Genomic DNA, 23,614 nt, shown 5'->3' with positions numbered 1-23,614 from the left:
CAGATCTCAGCCTCCTGAATAGCTAGGACTACAGGCATGAGCCTCTGGCACCAGGCTTCCAAGTTATCTTTCCCAAGTTGATGTTATTAACTTCCTAGCAACTTCAAGGGAAAAAAGATCTTCCTTAAAGTATTAATGTGGATAAGCCATTAGTTAATTAACTTACTTAGATATTGTACTATGTCAGAGAACAAAACACTAGAAATAAAATTTGAGGCTATTTTGTTACCCAATGAGTTAAAACATTTTTACATGGTATATTAAGCTTCCTTTCTAAATTCAGAAAACAGTGGAAAGAGTTGAAGTACTCAGAAATGCTGGATTTTCATTTTCAGGACACCTATCTCCTTCATCTCAGAATTTCTGAAATCCACACCTGGAATTTCCCTCAAAATGTTGCATGATTATGTAGTTAGTATATCAATAATGAGACATAGGTATATTTATCTTAAAATCACTACTAGGTAGTAGTTTTAAAATACATCAAAGAATCCCTTTGTTTTAGCCTTAACACTGAGTAGAGGCAGATGAGGTAAAGCTTATTATCACTTTCTCTCAGTGCAACAAACTGTAAATTGGAGGTACTGGTTTTACATAAAGTTACAATCCACAAAGGAAAAACTGAAATACTGATTCTCAGACTCAGGGGCTCGGTATCTCTCTCTACCTTTCAAATGATAGGTAGATAGCTAATAGGAAGATAAAATAATTGAGGATAAGCTATAAAGCAAAAAAAAAAAAAAAGAGAAAAAAAAGCCCCAAACTGTATTAGACATGAATGCTTCTTTGGTTCAGTTTTTAATGCCATGCCTTTTAAGACACAGCTAGTAATTCTCTAAAGTGAAAACAGTTTGAAAACCAATGCATGGATGATGTGAGGACTCATCATTTTGCATTCAGTCAACTACAATCATTGAAAAAGGAAAGGAAAAATTGATGCAAGCACAGGTTTATTTTAACCATCACTTTTAACACAAGGAAATGGATAAAAGCAAAATACAAGTAGTTTTCCTCTTGGTTTTAAATAGCATTTTCCAAGATGTTATTAAATTATATTCACATTAATACACTTAAGTAGTACTTCAGCATTTTAAGCTAAGACATTCAGATCAGGAAGAGCAATCAAATTATGTTTAACTGTAATGTATATCCATGGAAAATATTACATGAATATGTTTAATATACATATAGCCAGAGAATTCATCTGAGGTCAGAACAGTAGTATGAATAATGAGTAACCTCTTCTTACATTTTCTTACTCTCAAGGAACAAAACTTGTCTCCAAAGATATGCTTTTGTATTAAAAAAGAATATGAAAATCTGGAAATTTGACCACTACATTTTTGAGGTTATGAATTGACCATAGGGATTAGCTGGACAGATTTACTTCCTTGGTTGATCTTTCTCCTGCCTTTCCAATAGACAATTGATACATTTCTAATTAGTCATCATTCATTAATTGTTAGGTTTATCCAATTTACATATAATCTATAGATGACTCCAGTGTATTTTCACAAGAAAAATTTTATAAAATTTTATTTGGAATGTAACTCAGAAAAACTACATCTTATCCACCCTTCTTGGTTCTGAAAAAATATGTCTTTATAATAAAAATGAATTAATTATTTTCAATGAATAATTGTTACCTTATACTGAAAGAACTAAGAAAATATATTGTATCTTCTCTTTCTCCTTCTCCTCCTTCTTCTTTGTATTTTTGTGTTGGTCTTGCGGCTTGAACTCAGGGCACTAACCCTGAACATTTTTTGCTCAAAGCTATAACTCTATCAATTGGTCCATAGTTTCACTTCCGGTTTTTCACTGGCTAATTACAGTTAAAGTCTCATGTATTTCCTACCTTGGCTGGCTTTGTTGTTTTTGTTTTGTTTTTGATGCTTTCTTTCAAAACTAATTTACAGCTGGCTGCTAGTGACTCATGCCTATAGTCCTAGCTGTATAGGAATCTGTGATCTGGAAATTGATAATCCGAAGGCAGTCAAGAAGAGAAGTTTATAAAACTTCACCTCCAAACAACTAACAGAATCTGGATTAGAGTATCAGCATAGCAAGCCAGGAAAACAACTATGAGGTCTTCAGTTCAGTATCAGGCACCAAGAAATGAATTTCTATGACAGAAATTTCTATGACAGAATATTTAACTTCATATATTAACAGTGTATCCCCTTGGAAATTGGGGAATGCTCTGGGCTTTCCTTATTCTTCTGCAGAGTGTCATGTCATGAACCATCTACCCCCATTGCAAAACTTCCTAACTTTTCTCTTATATTCACCGGAAGCAACAAAACCTAAATAAAAATTTTCTTGTTTTGAAACCAGAATGTATTGAAGCCAGAAAAAAATCTGCTTTGTTTTTAATGAAAATGCAACCATGTTCTGCTTGCAATTGCATGCTGAAAGCCTTCCTAAATGTCTAAGGCAGCTAGAAGAAGAGGAGGAAGGTGACAGTCACCTGGTTATGATAATAACATAATCACTCACGTTATGCCTGCTGCCTGACAATACTCCATCCTTTAACATGATTTTATTTAGTTATTACAACTATCTCTCTGTAAATGGCATTTAGGATTACTTAAGATTATGTTGTAATCCTTTTAATCCTTAGTGCTTTAAATTTCAGGCTAAACACCAAAGAGCAAACTAGCACTTAACAGGAATGTTTAAAACATGCGATTGGAACATAAATCTTTTTATTCCTCCTTTCCCCGATGAAGACCAAGCATTGGCTCTTAACTAAGAAAACTCGTACCACAGTTCATTACAAATCACTCAGTTGTTAAATGTTTTCTCAAGCTACATCAAACTTGTGATGGTCCTTGACAATTATGCTGTCTGCAGAATTAAACAAAAGTTACTAGCAATGAACATTTGCTAATTTAACTTAGAATTAGTACCACTTTTTTAAGCACAACATCTCTTTCTCTCTCTCTCTCTCTCTCTCTCTCTCTCTCTGTGTGCGTGTGTAAATGCTCACTGTATTCCTAAAAGTAAGCCATTTGATTGTATAAAGACAGGTACATATGCACATGCACATGCTATGAACAAGTATATATAAATATATGAACATATTTTAGCACATATATGTAAAGTCATGTATTTGATCATAGAAATCCATATTTAAAATGAATTACTTATTACATTGTTTCAATTAGGCAACTGATTCTTGTTATAAAATAGGCAGATATTCTTGAGTTCAGCAAAGGGCATAATTTTGATTTACCAACAATTGTTCAATAATAACAATACTTTGTGTGTTATGACTGTCATGTCACCATGTACATTTCAAGTAAAATTGGATCAACAATAAGTATGTGATAGGAATTTGCGTGTAAAGGAATGTGACTTTGAGTATGAAGAGAAAATAAACAAGTCAAATGTCCAAACACCGTATACCCACAGATAAACTAAATGAAAGCTTTCCATTTCTTTAACATTTCACAAATGCATTCTGCAACTGTCAAGGTTATCCCATAAACTCACCATTTTTGTTTGTTTTCTTATTCATTTCAAGTTAGGTTCTTTTACAGACATTGTAATTATGGGCTATGTGATTGCTAATCCATCAACTTTTAAAAGACAGATTTCAAATTTTAAATTATTTCTAATTTTGCTCTTCTTTGATTTTTCTTTAACTAAAAATCTCAATAGTCATTTGCTCTCTGTAATCTATAATTCATAGTCTGAGATTGAACACCAAGCCTAATTCAAACTTGAAATTCTAAAGCTATTTCTGATGTGGGCCAGCAGCGGAAGCAATGCTGGTTGCTTTCAGTCAGAAGAAATACTTCATTATTCTTTAGGTAATGAAACCCTTGCCCGCACTCACGCACACACACAAGTACACACACACACACACACACACACACACAAACACATACACACATACACACTCAGATTCATGCATTCCTTAATAGCATGTTTTTGAGATATAATCATGTTTATTCTGATCATTTGAGAGTTAGACCAGCTAATGTATCTAATCAAATATTGATGCAAGTCATCTAGGCTTAGCTGTCTGCAAAACGCTTCTCTATGCCTTTTTGTGATGAGAACTATAAAAGCTATTTATATTGTTCCTTTCAAAAGGCTTACTGTCATCTTCAGTATCTATGGATTAGTAAGTTTTACTAGATAAGGTTAGGTGAAGTAAAGATCTCACTATGGCAGAATGAAAGCAGAAAATGAAGCTTGAATCTTTCTTTAGTTTTGTCATCCACAATATCCTTATAACCCCAATTCTCTAAATGATGCAAAATAATGTATACATATGCATTTACACACATATATACATATATGCACACATGTATGCAAATATGTATATATGTAGGCAAAAATACATAATACATATGTCAGAACACTAGTGCCCAATGTTATACATTAAAAATAAAATCAGCTGGTAAGATTTCCTCCTTTACAAAATTGTCAAAAGTGAGAAAAAATTTTAATATCCTTAAAAAATACATATATTAACACAAAAACAAAGTGAACAAATCCAAGAGTAGACTGCTAATATTCAGTAAAGCTTAGTATGATGTGTAACATAATTACAGACAGTGTAAGTATATATACATGCTCATTATTATACATTACTATTTTATTATCACCTAGTTGACAATGAACATCGTTTGTGATCTCCTTAAACCTTTCCTTGGTTAACAGGAAAAATTTGAAAGAATTAACTACCTCTTGGAGTTTCTATTGTTCAGGCATTATGTCCCATGTCATTAATATTAAATGAAAATGTCTTTTATTTTACAAATCGAGTTATTATAATACAAATACAAATGGTTTGGTCAACTTGGTTTATCTGATCATCCAGGTTATCATAGAGGATAGAATTATAGACTGTAAGTATTATCATTTATGGCAGAAAATTTTCAAAATATGTTTTTCTCATATGATTTTTCTAAAGCCTCATTCTAACCAATACTATTTATTTATTTATATCTGTGTGTTTGCTAGCTAGATTTTCAATCTGTCTCCTTTTCTTTCTCCCTTTCATTCTAATTCTATTCCTCCTCCTTCCCTTTTTCTTTTAAAAAATATTTTTAACTGAGGAACAGTAATTCTATGTATTAAATACATATACATCTTCTCTGTATTTTGGAGGAAACATCTGCACATATATAGAGGATGAAACTCGTACCAGAATGTGTTGAAAATTTTCTCTTTTTAAATCTGAATGAGCCCAAAATATTTGAATATACTTTTATTAGCATCTGGAAAAAAACAATTCATACCGGAAAACAAATTCTACAGTTCCAGAAGAAGTATAGGTTAAAAAAAATTGCTCTCATTATTGCTCTAAAAGATAAGATTGCACATAGCTATGTCTGCAAGCTTTTATTAAAAAGAGTTGACTTTTTGCAAGGACAAACTTTCCCTTAAGAGACTTTAAAGTTTAAATAATGTATAATAACTTACCTCCTTTGCCTACTAAGTGGTATAAATTTCCACATACAACCATAAGATTATTGGCTAATTTGAAAATATAAACTACATCTAAAAATCAAAAAGACCAGTTTCTATAATAAAAAATGTGATGTTAATTGCCAAAGACAAGCCATACAAAAATTATGTGATTTTGGTCACCTCGTAAGTGAAAACACTAAAATTCCCAATTAATTCTAAGGATTTTATCTGATTCTTTCCTTTCAATATTGTAATTATTAATGAGTGATTCTTTTCCCCCCAAATCTCAAAATATGCAGTTAAAAAAATCCATTTTCAATAGTTGTTCATTGCTCTCATTTCCCCTTATTTGCACTGACAAATGAATGGAACCCAGGGATGGCAATAATTGAAAGTAGCATGTCATTAGTGAACTTTAATTTGTATATGTTTGAAAGTTGTACATTAAATATATTTAAATAAAACATTCTAAGTTGCAGCCTCAAACAGCTATCCAAAGCATTGCAAACATCAATGACTTATATGTAAAAGTAGTCAATATAAAACATATATTTTGTGTTTAGATAGCAATCCAACACCAGGGAAAAACAAACAAACCACAGATTCAACCAGCAAGAGGAGTCAGTCTTTCATAACGACCTTCAGACAACAAGTTCATGCACAAGAAAACATCACAAGAAGGTAGTCTTATTTTGATTACCCAAGAGAGCTCGGCTTTAGAAGGAATAGGAATAAATTGAATATATGTAACATTCTTACCTGAAAGACGTTCTTTCTGCTTGATTTTTCCTTGGCCCATTCAATCTGTGCTCCACGCAAATCCACACTTTCTGGTTTGTGTCCAGTTTTCTGTAAACAAAAATGAAATAAGGATAAAAAGCACACATCATTGGGGATGCATGTCAGAGAAAATAAGAGTTTATTGAGTTAGAAGTTATACATATTTATGATACAAAGCCTCTCTTTTTTCTTTTTCTTCCAAAGAGGAATGTAATTTGTGGGAATTTTTACTTGAGACTTTATAATTTTAACTCTTTAGAATTAGAAGTACTTCATCTGTTACAGGTAATTAGAAAATCTAATATTTAAAATATGAGTAGGTTGGAAATAATGTTAGAGAAATGTTAAATTCCATGAACGATAGAATATTCCATATGCTATGGAATATTGATATTCAATGGCTCATGTAGCAAAGGCATTTTAACATACAAGATCAAAAAGTCAAAGGAAAGCATGGTTCATAATGGAATAGAAATAGGTATGGCAGGTTTTTAGCTTAGGGACATTAACAAAGTTATTTAAAATCTGGCCCACTGTGCTTTTGAGGCTCACTACCTAAGCCATGCTCCCAGATCTTTTTTGTTTAGTTATTTTTTCAGGTAGGATCTTTCAATTTCATTCAGGTAATGAACATCCTACATATCCCTCATGTGCAGGTTATTATCACAGACACAATCCACGATGTCTGGTTTATTGCTTGATATGGAGGTATTGTTAACTTTTTGCCTGACTAGGCTCAAACTCTCAATATCTGTCTCCCAGGTATCTGAAATTACAAACCTGAGCCTCACCTCCCATTTCAAAATCTATTTTTAACCAAATATAAATCTTTGAAAATACAGTAGACATTATGATCATACACATGAAGAAATGTAAGAATTTAGGGAAAGCTATCGCTTTCTTGGTAGAATTTAAGACAGGCATATTGATTTGCTTTGATCTTTCTTTGCTACACTTGATCTTTTATGTTATCTGCACCTGAGATATTTTATGCTACATAGCTGATTCTTTATCTGTCTGCTCCTAGCCAAGGTCACCTTGTCTCAAGTCTTTTAAGACTGTCTTAAGTGAAAGAGCTGCTCCAGCACTCCAAGTGCTTTTCTCTTCACTTCTTGATTTTTAATTTCATTCCTCACTGAAATGATCATACATATGTAAATATATAATATTTTGTCATAACTGTTAATATTTGTCCCAGTAGAATTTAGCTTCCAAAGCAAAGGCTTCACTTGCCTCTCTTTCCTTCCTTTCTTGAAGGTACATACTATTTGATGAGTATTTGTTGAATCCATGAATGGAGAAAACTATCAAAATGCAATTAACTTTTGTGCTTTGAAAGAAAGGTATTGAAAAGTATATAAAAGGATGAGCAGAATAGCTCAATAGCTATGTACATATGACCATATAAGATGATGCTAATCAAAAGGACCTCTGAGATATGGACACAAGAGGTTTTGCTGTTGTTGTTGTTGTTTTTAATGTACTACATGATTTCTTTTTTCTTTCTTTCTTTTTTTTTTTGGTCCAGTCGTGGGGCCTTGAACTCTGGGCCTGGGCACTGTCCCTCAGCTCTTCAGCTCAAGGCTAGCTCTCTACCACTTGAGCCACAGCGCCGCTTCCGGCTTTTTCCTTATGTGGTGCTGAGGAATCAAACCCAGGGCCTCAGGCATGCAAGGCAAGCGCTCTACTACTGAGCCACCTTCCCAGCCCCTTCTTTTTGCTTTTATGTCTTTTCCCCTTGTCATTTATCCCCTGTTGTCACTGTATTTGATTTTGGTACCCAGGGTAATATATATATATATATATATATATATATGTTCATCTGAATTAGGGATGGGAAAGAGAACATTAAAATGGCAAGACAAAGGACAAAGGAGCAACCAATGCAACAGACAATATGTTGGGAGTGATCTGTACAATTTGGCGAGTGGGGGGAGGGAAAGTGGGAGAAAAATGAAGGAGGAGGTGACAAGTTTGATAATAAATGTACTCACTACCTTACGTATGTAACTGTAACCTCTATGTACATCACCTTGACAATAACATTAAAATTAAAAATTAAAAAAGAAAAGTATTGAGTGTCTTAACATTTCCAATTGACAACAATTATGATTTGTGATCTTTAAAGAATTAAGTATTTAGTGATATGGAAGTATGATAACACTTTTAATGTATGGCTGGACTGAAAGGTGGGATTTCAAGTAACCATTCAATAAACCTTTATTGCACAGCTTCCATGTATCAATACATTTATTACACTGTATGCTGGACACAGAGCTAAGGAAAATCTTGACTCTAAAAATCTGTTATTAGAGTTCCATATTAGAATATCTTTAAGAATCTACAAACTTACATTCATGATGTCTAGGTAGAGGGAATCTATGCATAAAAAGTACCCTAAACTTATAATTTACCTACCAATCTCTAAATGGTCTGATCAGTATCCTAAGCTAAATCACATGGCTTAGGCACATGGCTCAAGTTTGTCCCAATCCAAATTCCACTTATCATTTCTGGTCTCCCCAGAACACCTTCTCCATGACTTGTCCTCACACACACACTTTTGGGGAGTTCATGTATTCACCCCCTCTTCAGCAATTTTTTCTATGCTTCTCATCTGTCAAATCCCTCCTTCTGAATTCTTCTCACTCTCATCCTGTTCTCTTTTTGTTTGTTGTTATTGAAACCATCACCCTCTGATCATCTCCCAGGCTCCTAAGATCTTCCCGGCTCTGCTTCTTTTCAGATAGAAATCTATGTCCTTAATTCAACAGTCGCTTCAACTATCTCTTCCACCTTCATGGTTTTCTAATGTTACTTTATCTTATCTATCTATCTTTCTAGTAGTCTACCTCAAATTTCCTACTTCGGAAAAAATATCCTTTGACTTCTCAGGATAGCAATATCAGAGATAATGGTTATTTTTTCAGTAGGTTTTTGACTCTGGTTAGCAACATTTTTTAGTACCTGGTCACTTTCTCTGTTTCCTTCTGGTAACTCTCTACCAATGGTAAAACCCTTTTGTATCTCCCCATCATATGGTTTGGTTCTGGTGCACAGAGATTATAGATCCCTTGGGATCATAATTACTATGTGTGGTCAAATTGCACCAGTGAATAAATACAAAACATATTCACCAGTGAATAAATATAAGTTTTGATGAGTGCTGACACTTTTGTGAAGCTAGTACTGTTTCCTTCAAGTCACATATGAAGAAATTCAGGAAACAACCTTAACCATGTGCATTATCTAAGGCTATGCATTTAGGATGGATATAAGCTGAGGTATAAATTCACTATTCTCTCACTCCAAGTCCCCAAGGACTTCAACACAACACAATGCACACCATCTCTGGATATTCAACCTTCCCTTTGTTATAAGGTGGATCATCCCAGAAGCTACATTTTGGAATATGAAATATTATTATACAGTTGGGCTGCAGGCAGCCCCTTATTACAAAGGCCTAAAGCCCCCAAATACACATAACATAGCTAGGAAACATGCTAGAGAGGAAAGAAAGAACAAAAATAGTACCAACAATACAAACAAGCCAATTCAGCTCCGATGGAGAGGTGAATTAGGACGCCATGATAGCAGAGATGAGCCAGGAGACAGGACATAGAACAGGATCAGGGAGACAAGTGGCATGGTGTAACGGGGCTGGGCTGGTCCAGACATAAACAGGGACCGACAAGGGGCGGGGCCACAGGAAATCCCCATTCTCAGGCACTGGACTGACAGATTCAGTAACCTATTAGCCAAGTGTGGCCCCTGCCTCCAGGGATCCTGGCACGCCCATCACCTGGGAGGTAGGCCTTTCCTTTCCTAGCATGAAAACAAGATGCTAGAACCTAACATCCACCATCTGGCCACTATGGCGCAGGCCAGACAGACTTGACCTCCTTACTTCATTTTTACTAATCCACACAAGAAGCAGTGTTCTTCTCTGGTCCACAAATAAGAGTTTTCATCTTCAGTTTTTTTTTTTTTTCCTGTGTGTCACCGTTTTCTCCTTTCTCTTCAGCTCTCAGAATCTGTGAATCTGTTTTACCTAACTAACCTTCCACTCCTAAGTGTGTCAAGGGCCTCTATCAGCATTGACATTGCCTGGCCTGCCAGTGCCATGAACTGCATAAATGACTCATGGGACTTTCTCCTTTGCCTCAGAAGAAGAGGTAATGACTCAAAGTTTATTCCTCTCTTGTTCTTAATTTCATCAATTTCTTCTCCCAGTTGTCCTCTTTCTCCTATTTTCTCCCAATGTCAAAAGGACTATGGACTTCAGTTTGTAGTTAGTCATAACATATTTAAAGAAAAATAGAAGAAAAATAGCAACAGCTCCACATCATTCTCTCGGTCTCCCTGATTTCTTTTATTCATTGCCAGATAAGTCAGTATTTTTGCATTCACACTTTCGTATCTGCTGACTTTCCAGAATTTCCTTATAGTATGAGGCTTATGCTCATATTCCTAAATAATCTAATAGGACTTAATCATTAAGGCCATCAAAAATCATCTGTTATCCTTTCTACTTATAGCATTAGAACTTCTTGGCCCTTTTCTGTAAACTGCTCTTGGTCCTTTGCTAGGAAGACATGTTCTCTTTCAATTCTTCCTTCATCTCTTGTAGTCTTCTCTGTTTCTTTCACTGAATGTTCTTCCCCTCTCTACTCTGTAAACATTAACTGTCTCTGGTTAACCAACATTCTGGGTCTTCCTTATTTCTCACAGCTCACAGTTTCAGTTTGTCCTTGATTCTGCTCCATCACCTGTAAAATTTTCCTTTCAATGGCAGAGAAATCTTACTTTTATAATTACAACAGACTCTGGCTCAGACATATCCATGATTATCCTCCTTCCCCTTATCTATCTTGCTTGCCTTGTGTAATTATTCATTTGCCCACTTAATCTGAAAATGTCTTGACTTCTTTCTTCCCTCAAAAGTTTCATAAATCCTAATCTCCAAACTGGCTTTATCCTATTTTTCCTGTGACATTAACCTTATTAGAGCTCCTATTTTTTTCTCACCAGATTTCTTCTAATTCTTTCTTCAGTGGCCAATAAAAACCTTTCCCACAAACTATCTTTGATTTTTTTCCCCCCTCAAGTACAGGTCTCACATCATTTCTACTGTAACCACAGGTGTATTGGCTGCTTCTTTTCATTTCTTATGAATTATTTCAATTCTATTCATTCTTTCATTTTTCCCTCACCAGCCATGCTGTAGCAATAGCAACTTTCAAAATGCTACATACAGCTACTACTTACCTTCAGTTATAATGAGAATAATCCATATTCAACCCACTACAATAAGTAATTAAAGTTCAGAAGCACACAGAATTTAAAGCACAACTTTTCTGTTTATCCTGAAGTTAGGTTGTGACTGATCTTAAAGTCCAATATCAAATCAAATGATAAAGATTTGGGCTGAATTTTAAAGTATAACAGAAAAACTGAATAAAGCTGCTGCAACAAAGGGAAACTAAGAAAAGGAGACAGAGCACTGTGTAAATATGATCCTGGCCAGTACTTCATGTTCATAAAGCTCAGGTAGGAAGATACAAGCTGGAATAAACAACTTGAAGAAGAACGTATTAAAAGGAAACTTGGAGTTTTTAAGTGTTAAACATTGGAAATGTAGTTCAGAAAAGTTATAAAATTTATTTGGAAGACAATCAAGATTTTATTCCAGAAGCTTGAAATTAAAGAATCCTTTAATAGCAAACATATTTCTGATTCTACAGCGACAAAACGTAAGTAAAATTCTGCTAATGAACTGCCTGGTGCCAAGAGATCATCTCAAACATAATTACAAAAATATACTTTTAAAATTGACCAAATATGGATTTAAATCTGAGAATGTATATATCCTGTATCTTCTGTGGCAAAGTTAAAATAGAAATGTCTGCTTTTTAAAATATTTAAATAGGATTATTTCAAAGTTACTGAATTTGTACAATTAAACATGAAAGTATCTTTTTCTTGGAGCAAAGGGAAGTCAGAAAAAAATTATCCTAAGACCTTATTATCTACTTCTATTACTTTTATTAGTTCAACATTATATTTCTCCAACCAGAGCAGACAGAATATTCTCTATACAATTTTTTTGTACATAGATTAAACATTTAGTTTAGTTTTCTATTTTCATGGGATAATTTGGACATCTTTTAATATTTATTAAGGAACTATGAAAGGCCAGATATACTTTTGATGATGGTATTTTCTGTGATGAAGATGCAGTATATATGTAAGTAGCAAATAAAAAACCAGTTGTTCTTTCTTATTGCTAGATGTGTTTTTTAAAGATAAAACTCAATATTTTTAGATAGATTATTAGCTACCATTTTTTATTTTGGATTAATTGCTGTTTCAGAATATGGACTCAGATTGTCCTCATTTTGAAGCATGAAACACAAAATCTATTTAGAAGAATTAAGTTTTATCATATAACTCGTTTTGATTCTTGAAAATTGTTCATGGAGAGGGCAAAACTCACTTATAGAGTCTCATTTGAGCAAAATGATTTAGGAAAGAGTGCTGAATGGATACCTGATCTTATTAATGTCTAAAGTATGGCCCCTGTCAACATAGAAGAGGATACTTTGATTATAAGATGTGGGTTTTATGTATATGAATATAAATGATGTTAATAATAACTAAAATTGTTTCTACAGTGAAATTTCTCAGGATATTGCATGACCAAATCAAACCACATTTTCAGAAAAGATAAACTTTGCTAGTGATTTAGGACACTAGAATGTCATGCACTTTTTCTTTATTTTTGGAGGAGAAAATATTATCACCTTTTAAGAAGTAAGACACATATGATTGCTAGATTATAACAGATACTACCTAGTTTACTTTTATTGTGCACTGATACTGTTTTGCACTTACATTAATTTTGCAAGATGAATATGTTGAGCACATTTTTTCACGTCTCAGGTGCCTTTCTATGTTTCTATTTAGACTCCTCTCCATCAGTTCCTCCTGCAGATCACCAGCTCTGCTTAAGCCATGGAGTCCTTTGTCAGGAAGGTCTAGTCACCTTTTGGGAATGTTAAGCTTCCTTCTAAGCTGTCAAAGCATAGGTGAGAATTTTTACTCCATCCTTTGATACTACATTTGGGTGAAATATCACTCTGTAGAGTATGAAATTGGGCTTTCTGAGTTGTCTCCCCCGGATGGGCCAGAGCCTATATAAAGTGAGTGAATGATAACACTGAGGGATGAACCAAATCCAAAACAGAGAAGCAGGACATTAGGAAGAAACACATGGCCAATAAATTACTTTCCTACTTTTCATTTCCAGAGTTTCACAAATGCTTTGAGTCTTCTTCAGGTAGTCTGTTTTCAGATACTTAGTTCACCTAACCTGTGGTCCCCTCTATTTCTTCATGGCTGACATGAGCATTACATCACATCCCTAGTGTTACTTCTTGACTTTCCCTGACTCTCTTCTTTTTGACTTAACTCTACACCTTGGATTTGTATCTCTGCGATAAGAATGACAATCTGTCAGGCTTTTTGTTTTGTTTTGTTTTGTTTTTCCCACCCAAAGTCCAGACACCTGATTTTAGTTTCTATGTGTCAGAGATGAATAAGTTTTCATTAAAATTTGTGGTTATTTTGAATGCCTTAAGCTGTAATTGTAAAGCAGTTCAACAGCGTGAGACTCCATTTTTTCCTATCCTTTTATCTCCATCCAAATGGAATCAGTTATTTATTCTTACCATCAAAATGTTAGCAAAAATGATGAAAGGCATTTTGGGGATAAAGGTCTTTAAAGTACATACAGATTCCCATGTTTACCTTTTTTTCATCTGCCACTACTCTTAACTACTGTGCTCTAAAATAAGGTATTTGATAAATAACAAATAAATACATATAAATAAAAATAAGCACAACAAATATATAAAATAAAATTTAAAATTGTTATAATAAAATAAAATTATATTATAAAATAAAATATTAAAATATATGAAATGAGTAAAATGTATTACAATAAATAAATGCATTTGAGAATTGTAAGGTTTGTTCTATGCCAAGCACATTGCATCAACTTTTGTTACATATAGTACTAGGAAGTAGCTATACTTAGCACTCCATAATATAGTTGAGATAACCATGGGAGATAGCAGCAAATAGAATATGAGGTTGATAGCTCTAGCTGTGGTGTTCTCATTGAAAATCCTTCTATCTACCCTGTATGATTTACTTCTTCTCAGCACATTCCAATTTAGCACTGGATTTTTTAAATCACCAAATACTTACATTCTGTAAATCTTAAAAAGTGCATTGCGGGGGTAAAATTCATTTAATTTTAATGAAATGCAAGCACTAAAACAGTTGCATTACATTGACCAAAATGATAAACCACAGAGTCAAGCTTCATAATTAAAATAGTTTTCTGAAAGAGCCTAAGGTAAGGCTTATTGAGGATCTGTAAGCTATTATCCATCTATGCAGCATCCTATCAATTTCATAGATTTTTGTGCTTATTAAAAATTACATAAGATGCAGAATTTACTGTATTGCATGCTAAAATCTTGAAAAAATGATAACCAGAGAACTTGGCCTCATTTATAGTAATATTGATCACTGGATTTCTTTTTTCTTACAAACTTTATGTTAATAATATGGTCCGATTCATTTCCCTTTTGTCTTAATTTTACTGCTACCTGCTACCCTCCAGATTCTAATATTTTTCTAACAATAATATTTTTCTAACTATTAAATGTATGATGAAGCAACATGATGATGCAATCTAGAACTACCCTGATCCTTTGCAGTGCTAATCACACTGACTTTGCAAAAGCAAAGCTGAGAAGTACAGTACTTTCAGTATGTTAAGACTGGTATATTTGTTGTTTTCTGCCAATTTTTCATGATCACCTTGAACAGGGGTTTCTATAAGGATTTGATATTCTACAATGATAAAATCATATTTGTTTTGTACAAAATACTCAATAATTCACAAACAACTTTTTGATTGAAATTATTTTCATCTTCTTCTTAAATCACATCACTATATACTTATATATATAAGTTCATTTTTATTGTTAAAGCTATACTACAGTGACTGAGTATTGGATAACATTATTGCTTGTGTTCATTATTCACACACAAAATAAGAAAATTAGAAAAATATAAACAACTTATTTTAATGGTACATTTTATGCTATTCTGTTTTTCTTTTCAAAGATATAGCTAATAGTGGTTTTGAAAAGTTATTAATTTTTTTAAAGTCTTGGACAAGTTTTGTATCATTAGAAGTAAAAATAAAACCTTACCAAGCAAAATGAAAAAAAAAACAATAATAATAAATCTAAGTAGAGAATAACATAAGCAAGGCTTAGGTATAGGAGATAGGGTGTGGTAAGATACTGTTTATAGGGTACACTTTCACTTAGATATGAAGACTACATTCTGACAAGCTATTGCATGACATATAAGCATACGATAATGTATTGAGTACTTGAATATTGTAAGAAGCGTATATTTTAAATGTTCTTGGGGCTGGGAAGGTGGCTCAGTGGTAGAGCGCTTGCCTTGCATGCCTGAGGCCCTGGGTTCGATTACTCAGCACCACATAAAGAAAAAGAAAAAAAAGCCGGAAGTGGCACTGTGGCTCAGGTGGTAGAGCACTAGCCTTGAGTTGAAGAGCTGTTGGACAGTGCCCAGTACCAGAGCTCAGGCCCCACGACCGACAAAAAAATAAAAAAAGAAGCTCCAGGCATGGTGATGCAAGCTGCAATCCTAGATACACAGAAGGCATAAATGCAAAAGTACAGGAGGATCAAGATTAAGGCTGGATCAGACAACAAAACACAAGACACTATCAGACAATAAGTAACCATAAAGGGGCTCAGAGCAAGATTCAATGATTGTATATGTATTTTAGGACAAATACCGGTGTCCATGACAAATACCAATGGACTTGCTTAGCAGGGGTAGGCCCTGAGTTCACTTTGTTATGCTAAAAGAAACAAAGGAAGCTAAGAAGGAGGGAGGGAGAAAATAGGAAGGAAAAAGTAGTCTTTCACAGGCATTGCTCCCTAGCATCATGTAGAAGAAACACAATGTAGTCTGGAATGGTGCACAATCACTTTAGGCCTCAGGGAACCTCCATTAAAATGTTTTCAGGAACACAACTAGCACTTAGAGTATGGAGGAAGGCAAGAGATCAATAGATCTCTGTAAAATAAACAAATCAATTAAGGAATTCATTTTACCATTGCTTATGCTCTTATTGATACATAAAATGTCTTTCCCCCCATTTCTGCATCAAAATCCTATTCAAATTTCAAAAACATACCCAAATGTACTCTCTCTCTGAATATATTTAGAATCCTTGTCAGCTGGAAGCAATTGATCTTCTCTCTGAGATACCATCAAACCAGCCCAGGTCTCTGTTTGTTGCATTCTAGGACAAATACCAGTGTCCTTTTTCCTTTTATGTGCACTGGTGACTCCATTTATGACTTTTCTTTCTGGGACAACTATAGATGACTTTGTTCTTAGACCTTTAAGGAAAGGGTCTGTGTTTTCTTTGGTTTTGTGTCTTTTAGTATATCTACCTTGATGGCTTAACTGAAGAGCTTGCTGAATAAAATTTTGAGAATATACTAGTTTATCTAAAAAAAGAACTCATACCTAAAGCTTTTGTATAACTATGTTTTGTTATATTTTTACCACTTTACTAACAGTTTATTATAACAATATAATACATGATATAATAAAATAAACTGTTATTATGAGCAGTTTATTATTATATAAATAATATATAATAACTTATTATATATAATAATAAAATAGTAATTATAAATAAAATTGTCATAATAATTTATACAATACATTTCTGTCATCTTTATCCTAGGATAAAGACTAGGATTCATATATTATCCAACTGAATTTCTTTTGTGATACTTGCTAGGGGTTGTTGACTTAATAAAATGAATAAGTAAATGGATTATCTAAATTAATGAGCCTCTTCTCCATAAGACAACCTATCAATGGTTTTGTTTAACTAGAAATACAAATTTATAATGTCCCATGAATACAAGTCATGTATGTTCACCCTGCATGTCAAGCAAATCACAAAACAGCAGGTACCTTGCAGTTGAAGTACCAGAGCCAATTGAAATACTTCAGATACTAAAATAAGTAAGTATATTTAAGAAAGGCTAGTGGCATGGGGCAAAGCCAAAAGGATAAATCAAACTGACAATTATTCTTTAGGACTTGTCAAGGACCAACAAAACAAATAACAATGGTCTTTTGAAGCAAAAGTTTTTATTCCTGCACTGAATGAGAGGAAGCTGTGAGCCTAGGAGAGTAAAGTTTCTCACTTGCTTGGGACCAGCCATAGGCCTAATCCTTAAAATATATTACACACACTGATATGCAGTATGTTTCTTTTTAACAACAACAACAGAAATGATGCTAGATTATTCTAGGAGAAAGACACCTGGGGAATACCAGCATAATTTACTGAACATTTACCCCCGGAGGCCAATCTCAGCTCTTGGCATGCTCCTCAAGGCTTCTATTATCCTATCTTCCAACTGAACTGAAGTTCATTTCTCTTTGTTACACACATACTCTGCTCATTCTCAGTCATTTGTTCATGTTTATCATTCCCCAGTGCTCCTTGCCCACAAACCTCCACATACTGAAATTATAACCATCCTTCAAGGCCCAATTCAAATCTTTCACAGATGTGTGCTTTCCTTATTGAAATCTTAAAAAAAAATACAGAAATAAAAACAAAAACAAAACTCTGTCATTTCATTTTGTTCTATTTTTTGGCATGGAATTCATAAGGCAAAGACTGTATCTTGATTATATCTTTATGCCTTATATGTAGCCCTAACGAGCAAGCTGTTCATTGTAGGATTTCAATACATATTCTTATGAAGTCTTTTCCCCACCAAGGCTTATATAAATAGCACAAACTTGATTAACCAAATGCATACTTAAATCAAAGTGAGGTAGATAGTAATGAGAAGTTATGTTATTTGGATCAACTTTCCCAATGAAAACAATAAAACGTGCTGGATAAAGGATTGCTTTTGAGAAGTACCTCAGAATAATTCAAAGTTTAAAAAGAGAGTGAAGACCGCCAGGATATTTTTTTTGAATGAGATGTGAATCTGAACCTAGAGGGAAAGCAACTTAAGCATATTTTTTTCCACCGAAGTCATTTATTTAGATTATATATTCAATCAACCCCACATTAGAATTAAACAAGGTCTTGGCCCAAGGTTTTACAAATGGAAAAGGAAAAACCAATACTGAACTTATTTTTCTCTAATCCCAAGGAATCTTATGAAATACAATGTGATAACGTAAAAGATGAAACAATAATTGAGGGGTAGAGGGTTAGTGCTTGAAGAATAACTTTGTCCTTGAGATGTTAAAGTTTATCTATAGCCATGAAGATGCAGCCAAAGAATTTTATACATTGATCTGCAGTAATTGGTCACTGAGAATATTACCAAAACTCTGAGCAAAAAAGAAAACACTCTGAGGTGGGAAACAGTTACCCCAGATGCCTAGTAACCTTTGGTAGTAATGTTTCAGTCACAATGGTTATCACATTGCGAAATAGTTATCAGCCAGGAAACACAAAACTTGAGTAGGAAACAAATTGACCAGGACTTCATGTGCTAGAATCATGAGGTCCAGATTCTCAGACAACTGAGCCTCCTAATTTTACCAAAATTAAATACAATTTTGAAAACATTTTGAGGAAATGATTAAGTATATCAGAAGATATAATACATTTATAAAGAAAATAATTTCTACAGATGAGAATCCTAATAACATTAGAAACAATGTTAATTATGTAAGGAGATTGATTTAACAACTCTAAAATAATAAAAGATAAATTTAATTCTTCCCAGAACAAAACAAAAATATAACAAAAAAGAATGTGAAAATATTTGGAAGATATAATGAGAACATTTTTTAAATATAGGTTTAACTACACATGGGCTTAGAAGGAAATGAGAGAAAACAGGCTACTTTTGAAAAGATAAATTGTTTCTAAAGTATATTAATGATAGTAATAAACTATTCTTTAGGTCACAACAATATGGGCAGGATAAATAAAAGTTCATATTTGGGTGTAGTTTAGCATAAATGTGTTAAATAAAGTAATGAGAAGAATATTTGGAGGAGAAAGCATCAATTATCCATCCTCACAGTGACATTTTTATTGCGGGACAGATGATAGAGGCCAATAAAATTACATATATGTATATATTTTTTTTCTTTTGCAGGTCCTGAGGCTTGATTTCAATGCCTCATTACTGTCTTTGAAAGTTTTTTGTTTGTTGTCTGAAGGCTATTGCTCTTACCACTTGAGCCACAGCTCTGCTTCTACCTTTCTAGTCGTTAGTTGAAGATAATCTCACAAAGCTTTCTAATTGGACTGGTTTCAAAACATAACCTATGATCTCAGCCAGAGTATCTAAGATTATAGACATAAGCTGTTGGTGCCCAGCTTGAAATGATAGTTTTGATGACTTTTCACCACAAAGTTTTGTACCTAAGGGGAACTTATTTTTCCAAGTGAAAATAGAGACTTTTTCAATTCAGACTCTGAGATGGGTTCTCTTCACAAATTGTCAATTGTCAAAAATATACTCAGAATATACACTACCTAAAAAGAACTGTGATTCTAGAAGTCAAATCAAAGATATGGGAAGAAATAAATAGCAAAGAACCTTGCAGATATCATGCAAGTATTAATCAAACTTGTCTCTGTTTAAGAGAACATATGATGTCTTACAGAGTTAACAAGGTAGAATTAAAATACTAGCATTAATGACATATACATTACGAGGGGGATCAATATATTTAAAATATTCAAAGGTGATACCTTAGAAAGGAGGAAAATATTTGAGAAGATTCATTCTCTGATATGTATCAATGTTGTAGTTCTATGCTAGCAACTAACAGAGCAGAAAAGAAGCATATCACTTCAAAACTAGTTGAGAAATAGATGGAAGGATAAACGTTAGAGAACAGGAAAAGAAATACTTAGCCAAAGAAGCCAGAAATGGAAAAAAATAAACAAACATATGCAATCATGTAAGATATACTAAACTGAATTTTAATAAGATATACAGAGATGGGAAAATAATCCTTGAAGGCAATAAAATAAGATGTAGGTTAATGGCTGACTCTGGGGCAGAAAGAGAAAGCTATGGTGACAGAGAGACAGCTTACAGGGCTGAGGCTGCTGGAGAGCTGGCAGAATGCAGCCTGACCTCTGCTAATTTAGGTGATTGGTGAATATCTTTTTTTGGGGGGGTGGGGGAAGGGGGTACGGTCGTTGGCCTGAACTCTGGGACTGGGCGCTGTCCCTCAGCTCTTCAGCTAAAGGCTAGCGCTCTACCACTTGACTCACAGCGCTACTTCCGGCTTTTTTTTTTTTTTCTGCTTATGTGGTGCTGAGTGATTGAATCTAGGGCCTCATGCATGCAAGGCAAGCGCTCTACCACTGAGCCACCTTCCCAGCCCTGATTGGTGAATATCTTAAATTACATATGGACTTGTTCTCTGTTTTATTAAAGATGGTTTCTGTACTTTGTTTTAAAATATAAGATAATAAGTAACTAGGAAATGTGTAGCTGGAGAAACCAGCAGATTTCAATTGCTTATTCAGCAGCCAATCTGAAACAATCTTGTTCTGTTTTGCGGTGAAGCCAACAATGGAGATCATATGTATAGAGATAGATGCAAAGGTAGGTGAGTTTCCTTTCTTGTAGAGAAGATTTTTATCCTGAAATTTTTTTTCTTGCATTTTGGGTGGTGTTTCACAATGTCCTTTCTATTATGAAATGATATCAATAGCTGGTTGGCTATACAATTATGTCCTCTTTGAAGGACACAAACAGAAACTATGGTGCTCCTTTTCTTTTTCTTTTTAATAAGTTTTTTATTGTGAAAATTCATACAGAGGGGCTACAATTACCTGAGCAAGGTAATGAGTGCATTTCTTATCAAGCATTGTTGCCGCCTCCTTGGTTTTTCCTCTACCATCCCTGCCCTCCCATCTCCACGACTACACTCACCCCCGCCCTCCTCCCTGCCCCCGCCGAAGTTGTAAAGTTCGTTTTTCGACACGGCGCCTTTTACATCTCATTGTTGCATTGGGTCCACCCGTATCCTTACTTAAACTATTTGTTTTTTCCCTTACCCTCCCCAAATTATACCAACATCAAATACAGTGACAACAGGGGTTACACCGTGAAGGAGGGACATACAAAGCAACAAAAACTTAACCTCATAAATACATAAGAAACAATAGCAAGCAAGAAAAACCAAGGAGTTCACTGAGGAGAAGCTGGATGCTGGTGACTCATGTCCGTAATCCTAGCTACTGAGGAGGTTGAGTTCTGAGGATTGCGGTTCAAAGCCAGGAAAGACCATGAGACTCTTATTTCCAATTTATCACCAGAAAACTGGAAATGGTGCCGTGGCTCAAGTGGTAGAGCGCTACAACCTTGAACTGATAGAACTCCAAGACAGAGCCCAGAGCTCAGAGTTCAAGCCCCATGTCCAACAAAAACAACAATAACAACAAAGAGAGTTAACTGAGGACCCAGAGCCAGAATCACGAGGTTACAGGAAGAAGTGAGATGATTCTTGCCTATTTTCAGGGAAGGGTCACTTTTCATAAACACGCAATCTGGATATTTATTGGGACTTAGCTATTCTGCTCTCCCAACCTTCATTTCTGGAATCTTGAATCCTAGCGTGCTGGCATTAGGATGTAGGGATTTGGAAAGTGATCATCTTGGGAAGGTTGAAGGCGTGTCCTTATATGAAGAGACAGGAGCATTTGCTCTTTCTGCTCTTTGTCTAGATCAAAAGATAGTGTGTGTACACACCGGGCAGAATATACTCACCAGGCAGAATAGACACCAGATCTACCACTATAGGATTAGGCACAGCATTCTGGGACACAATATATTAAAGATGAAGGTGGTAAAAGTGAGCGCCAAAGAGCTGACTATAGAAAACCTAAATACTTATGCATAGAAGTGGAGCCCCATGGAGATAGGTTGCTTAATTTGCATTTTGGGTGAGGGTCTAGCTAAAACATTGTATGTTATCCTTTGATTCAACCCCGCCTCTGCCCCCCCACAAACCAGGCACCAGCCCAGGAGTTCCAAATCAGAGTTGTGCACTGTCCCTATCCCCGCATATTTTTTGCTCAAAACTAGTAGCCTAGTTTCCTATTTCTTCTTTTTTAAAGCCATATTTAATACTATTGTTAAAGTCTTAAATTCTCTCTTCCATACATCAAATACATGTATGCAGTTATAGTTATGACCATTACAATTATACTACGCTTTATAATATATGCTTTAGTATATTTATATTTCTTGAAGTTTCTTCTAATAAACCATTAATGGTTGTTTGCAGCATTAATATATTTCTTACTTCTGCTGTTATACTGCTTTGATTCCTTCCTAATTCTGTTGGTAACTAGTCTGAGCTCCACATTCTAGGTGAGAAGTCCAAGCTCAAAAAAAATCAACTAACACTGTCAACTACTAATAGACAAAAATAGAATTGTATCCCCTGTGGTCCAACTTCAAAGCTTGTCCTTAGCTACTTTGCTGCTTTGTCTCACTGCTGCATTAACATTCAAAGATCATAACATAAAGACTGAGATTCTGTTTGCTCTTTTATACCACATTCTACACTGATTCAGGCAGTTTCTCCTGACCCCGTTGAAGAAGGGACAGGCTGTTTCCCAGGAGCACAATGAACACCAGGACACATCTAAGGGGGTGCAAGGGAAAATGAGAAACTTGATTATAAACCTCTTTCAGAACAAAACCACAACATCTTTCATCAAAGCCTGGCAATCATTGTATCGTTTCTGGGAGGCTCGATTGGTAAATATGGGCTATCCCACTAGGCCTTTAACACTGACTTAGAAATGAATCCAAGAAGTCGACTAGCAAGACAATCGCTGCAGTACAAACATGAATCTGTAATTCTCTTCCCCATTACCACAAAACAGTCAGTTCCTGCCCTGAATTCACTTTGAGACAATAAGTGCCTAGGAGAAACTGTAAGAGCCTTGAAAATGGGGCCAGAAGTAATAAATAGGGACTGCCAAATAAATGTTAACGGATTTCTTCTACAACTCACATCTATTGTCACTTTATAACAATTCTGAAGGTTGAACTGGAAGCATACAATTAGTGAGCTAATTGCCAAGGTTTGCCTATAATCTCAAAGTGAGTTTTCTTTTACCTGTGTATAATTAAACAGCTGACAATTATATATCCTGGTATGAAGAAATTCAAATAATAAAATAAAAGTAAACCAAATGCTTTAATATGGAATCTAATCTTTGCCATTTTTTCAACACATA

At 34.5% G+C, this 23,614-nt stretch overlaps 1 protein-coding gene across 3 annotated transcripts in view; it reads right to left on the bottom strand.

Annotated features, from left to right (window-relative positions):
* Positions 1-23,614, bottom strand: part of Arhgap15 (Rho GTPase activating protein 15) — a 655,060-nt gene that overhangs the window by 522,115 nt on the left and 109,331 nt on the right. For all 3 annotated transcript variants that reach the window (XM_042683470.1, XM_042683473.1, XM_042683471.1), the window contains exon 6: positions 6,190-6,279. In XM_042683470.1, the coding sequence (XP_042539404.1) occupies positions 6,190-6,279 (90 nt within the window). The remainder of the gene's footprint in view (positions 1-6,189; positions 6,280-23,614) is intronic.

Source organism: Dipodomys spectabilis, unplaced genomic scaffold, assembly GCF_019054845.1.
Source record: "Dipodomys spectabilis isolate Male_0828 unplaced genomic scaffold, ASM1905484v1 ptg000081l, whole genome shotgun sequence".
In the NCBI taxonomy this organism is placed as follows: Eukaryota; Metazoa; Chordata; class Mammalia; order Rodentia; family Heteromyidae; genus Dipodomys; species Dipodomys spectabilis.
The sequence above is the reverse complement of the archived record's forward strand: the minus strand, read 5'-3'. Positions and strand labels throughout refer to the sequence as shown.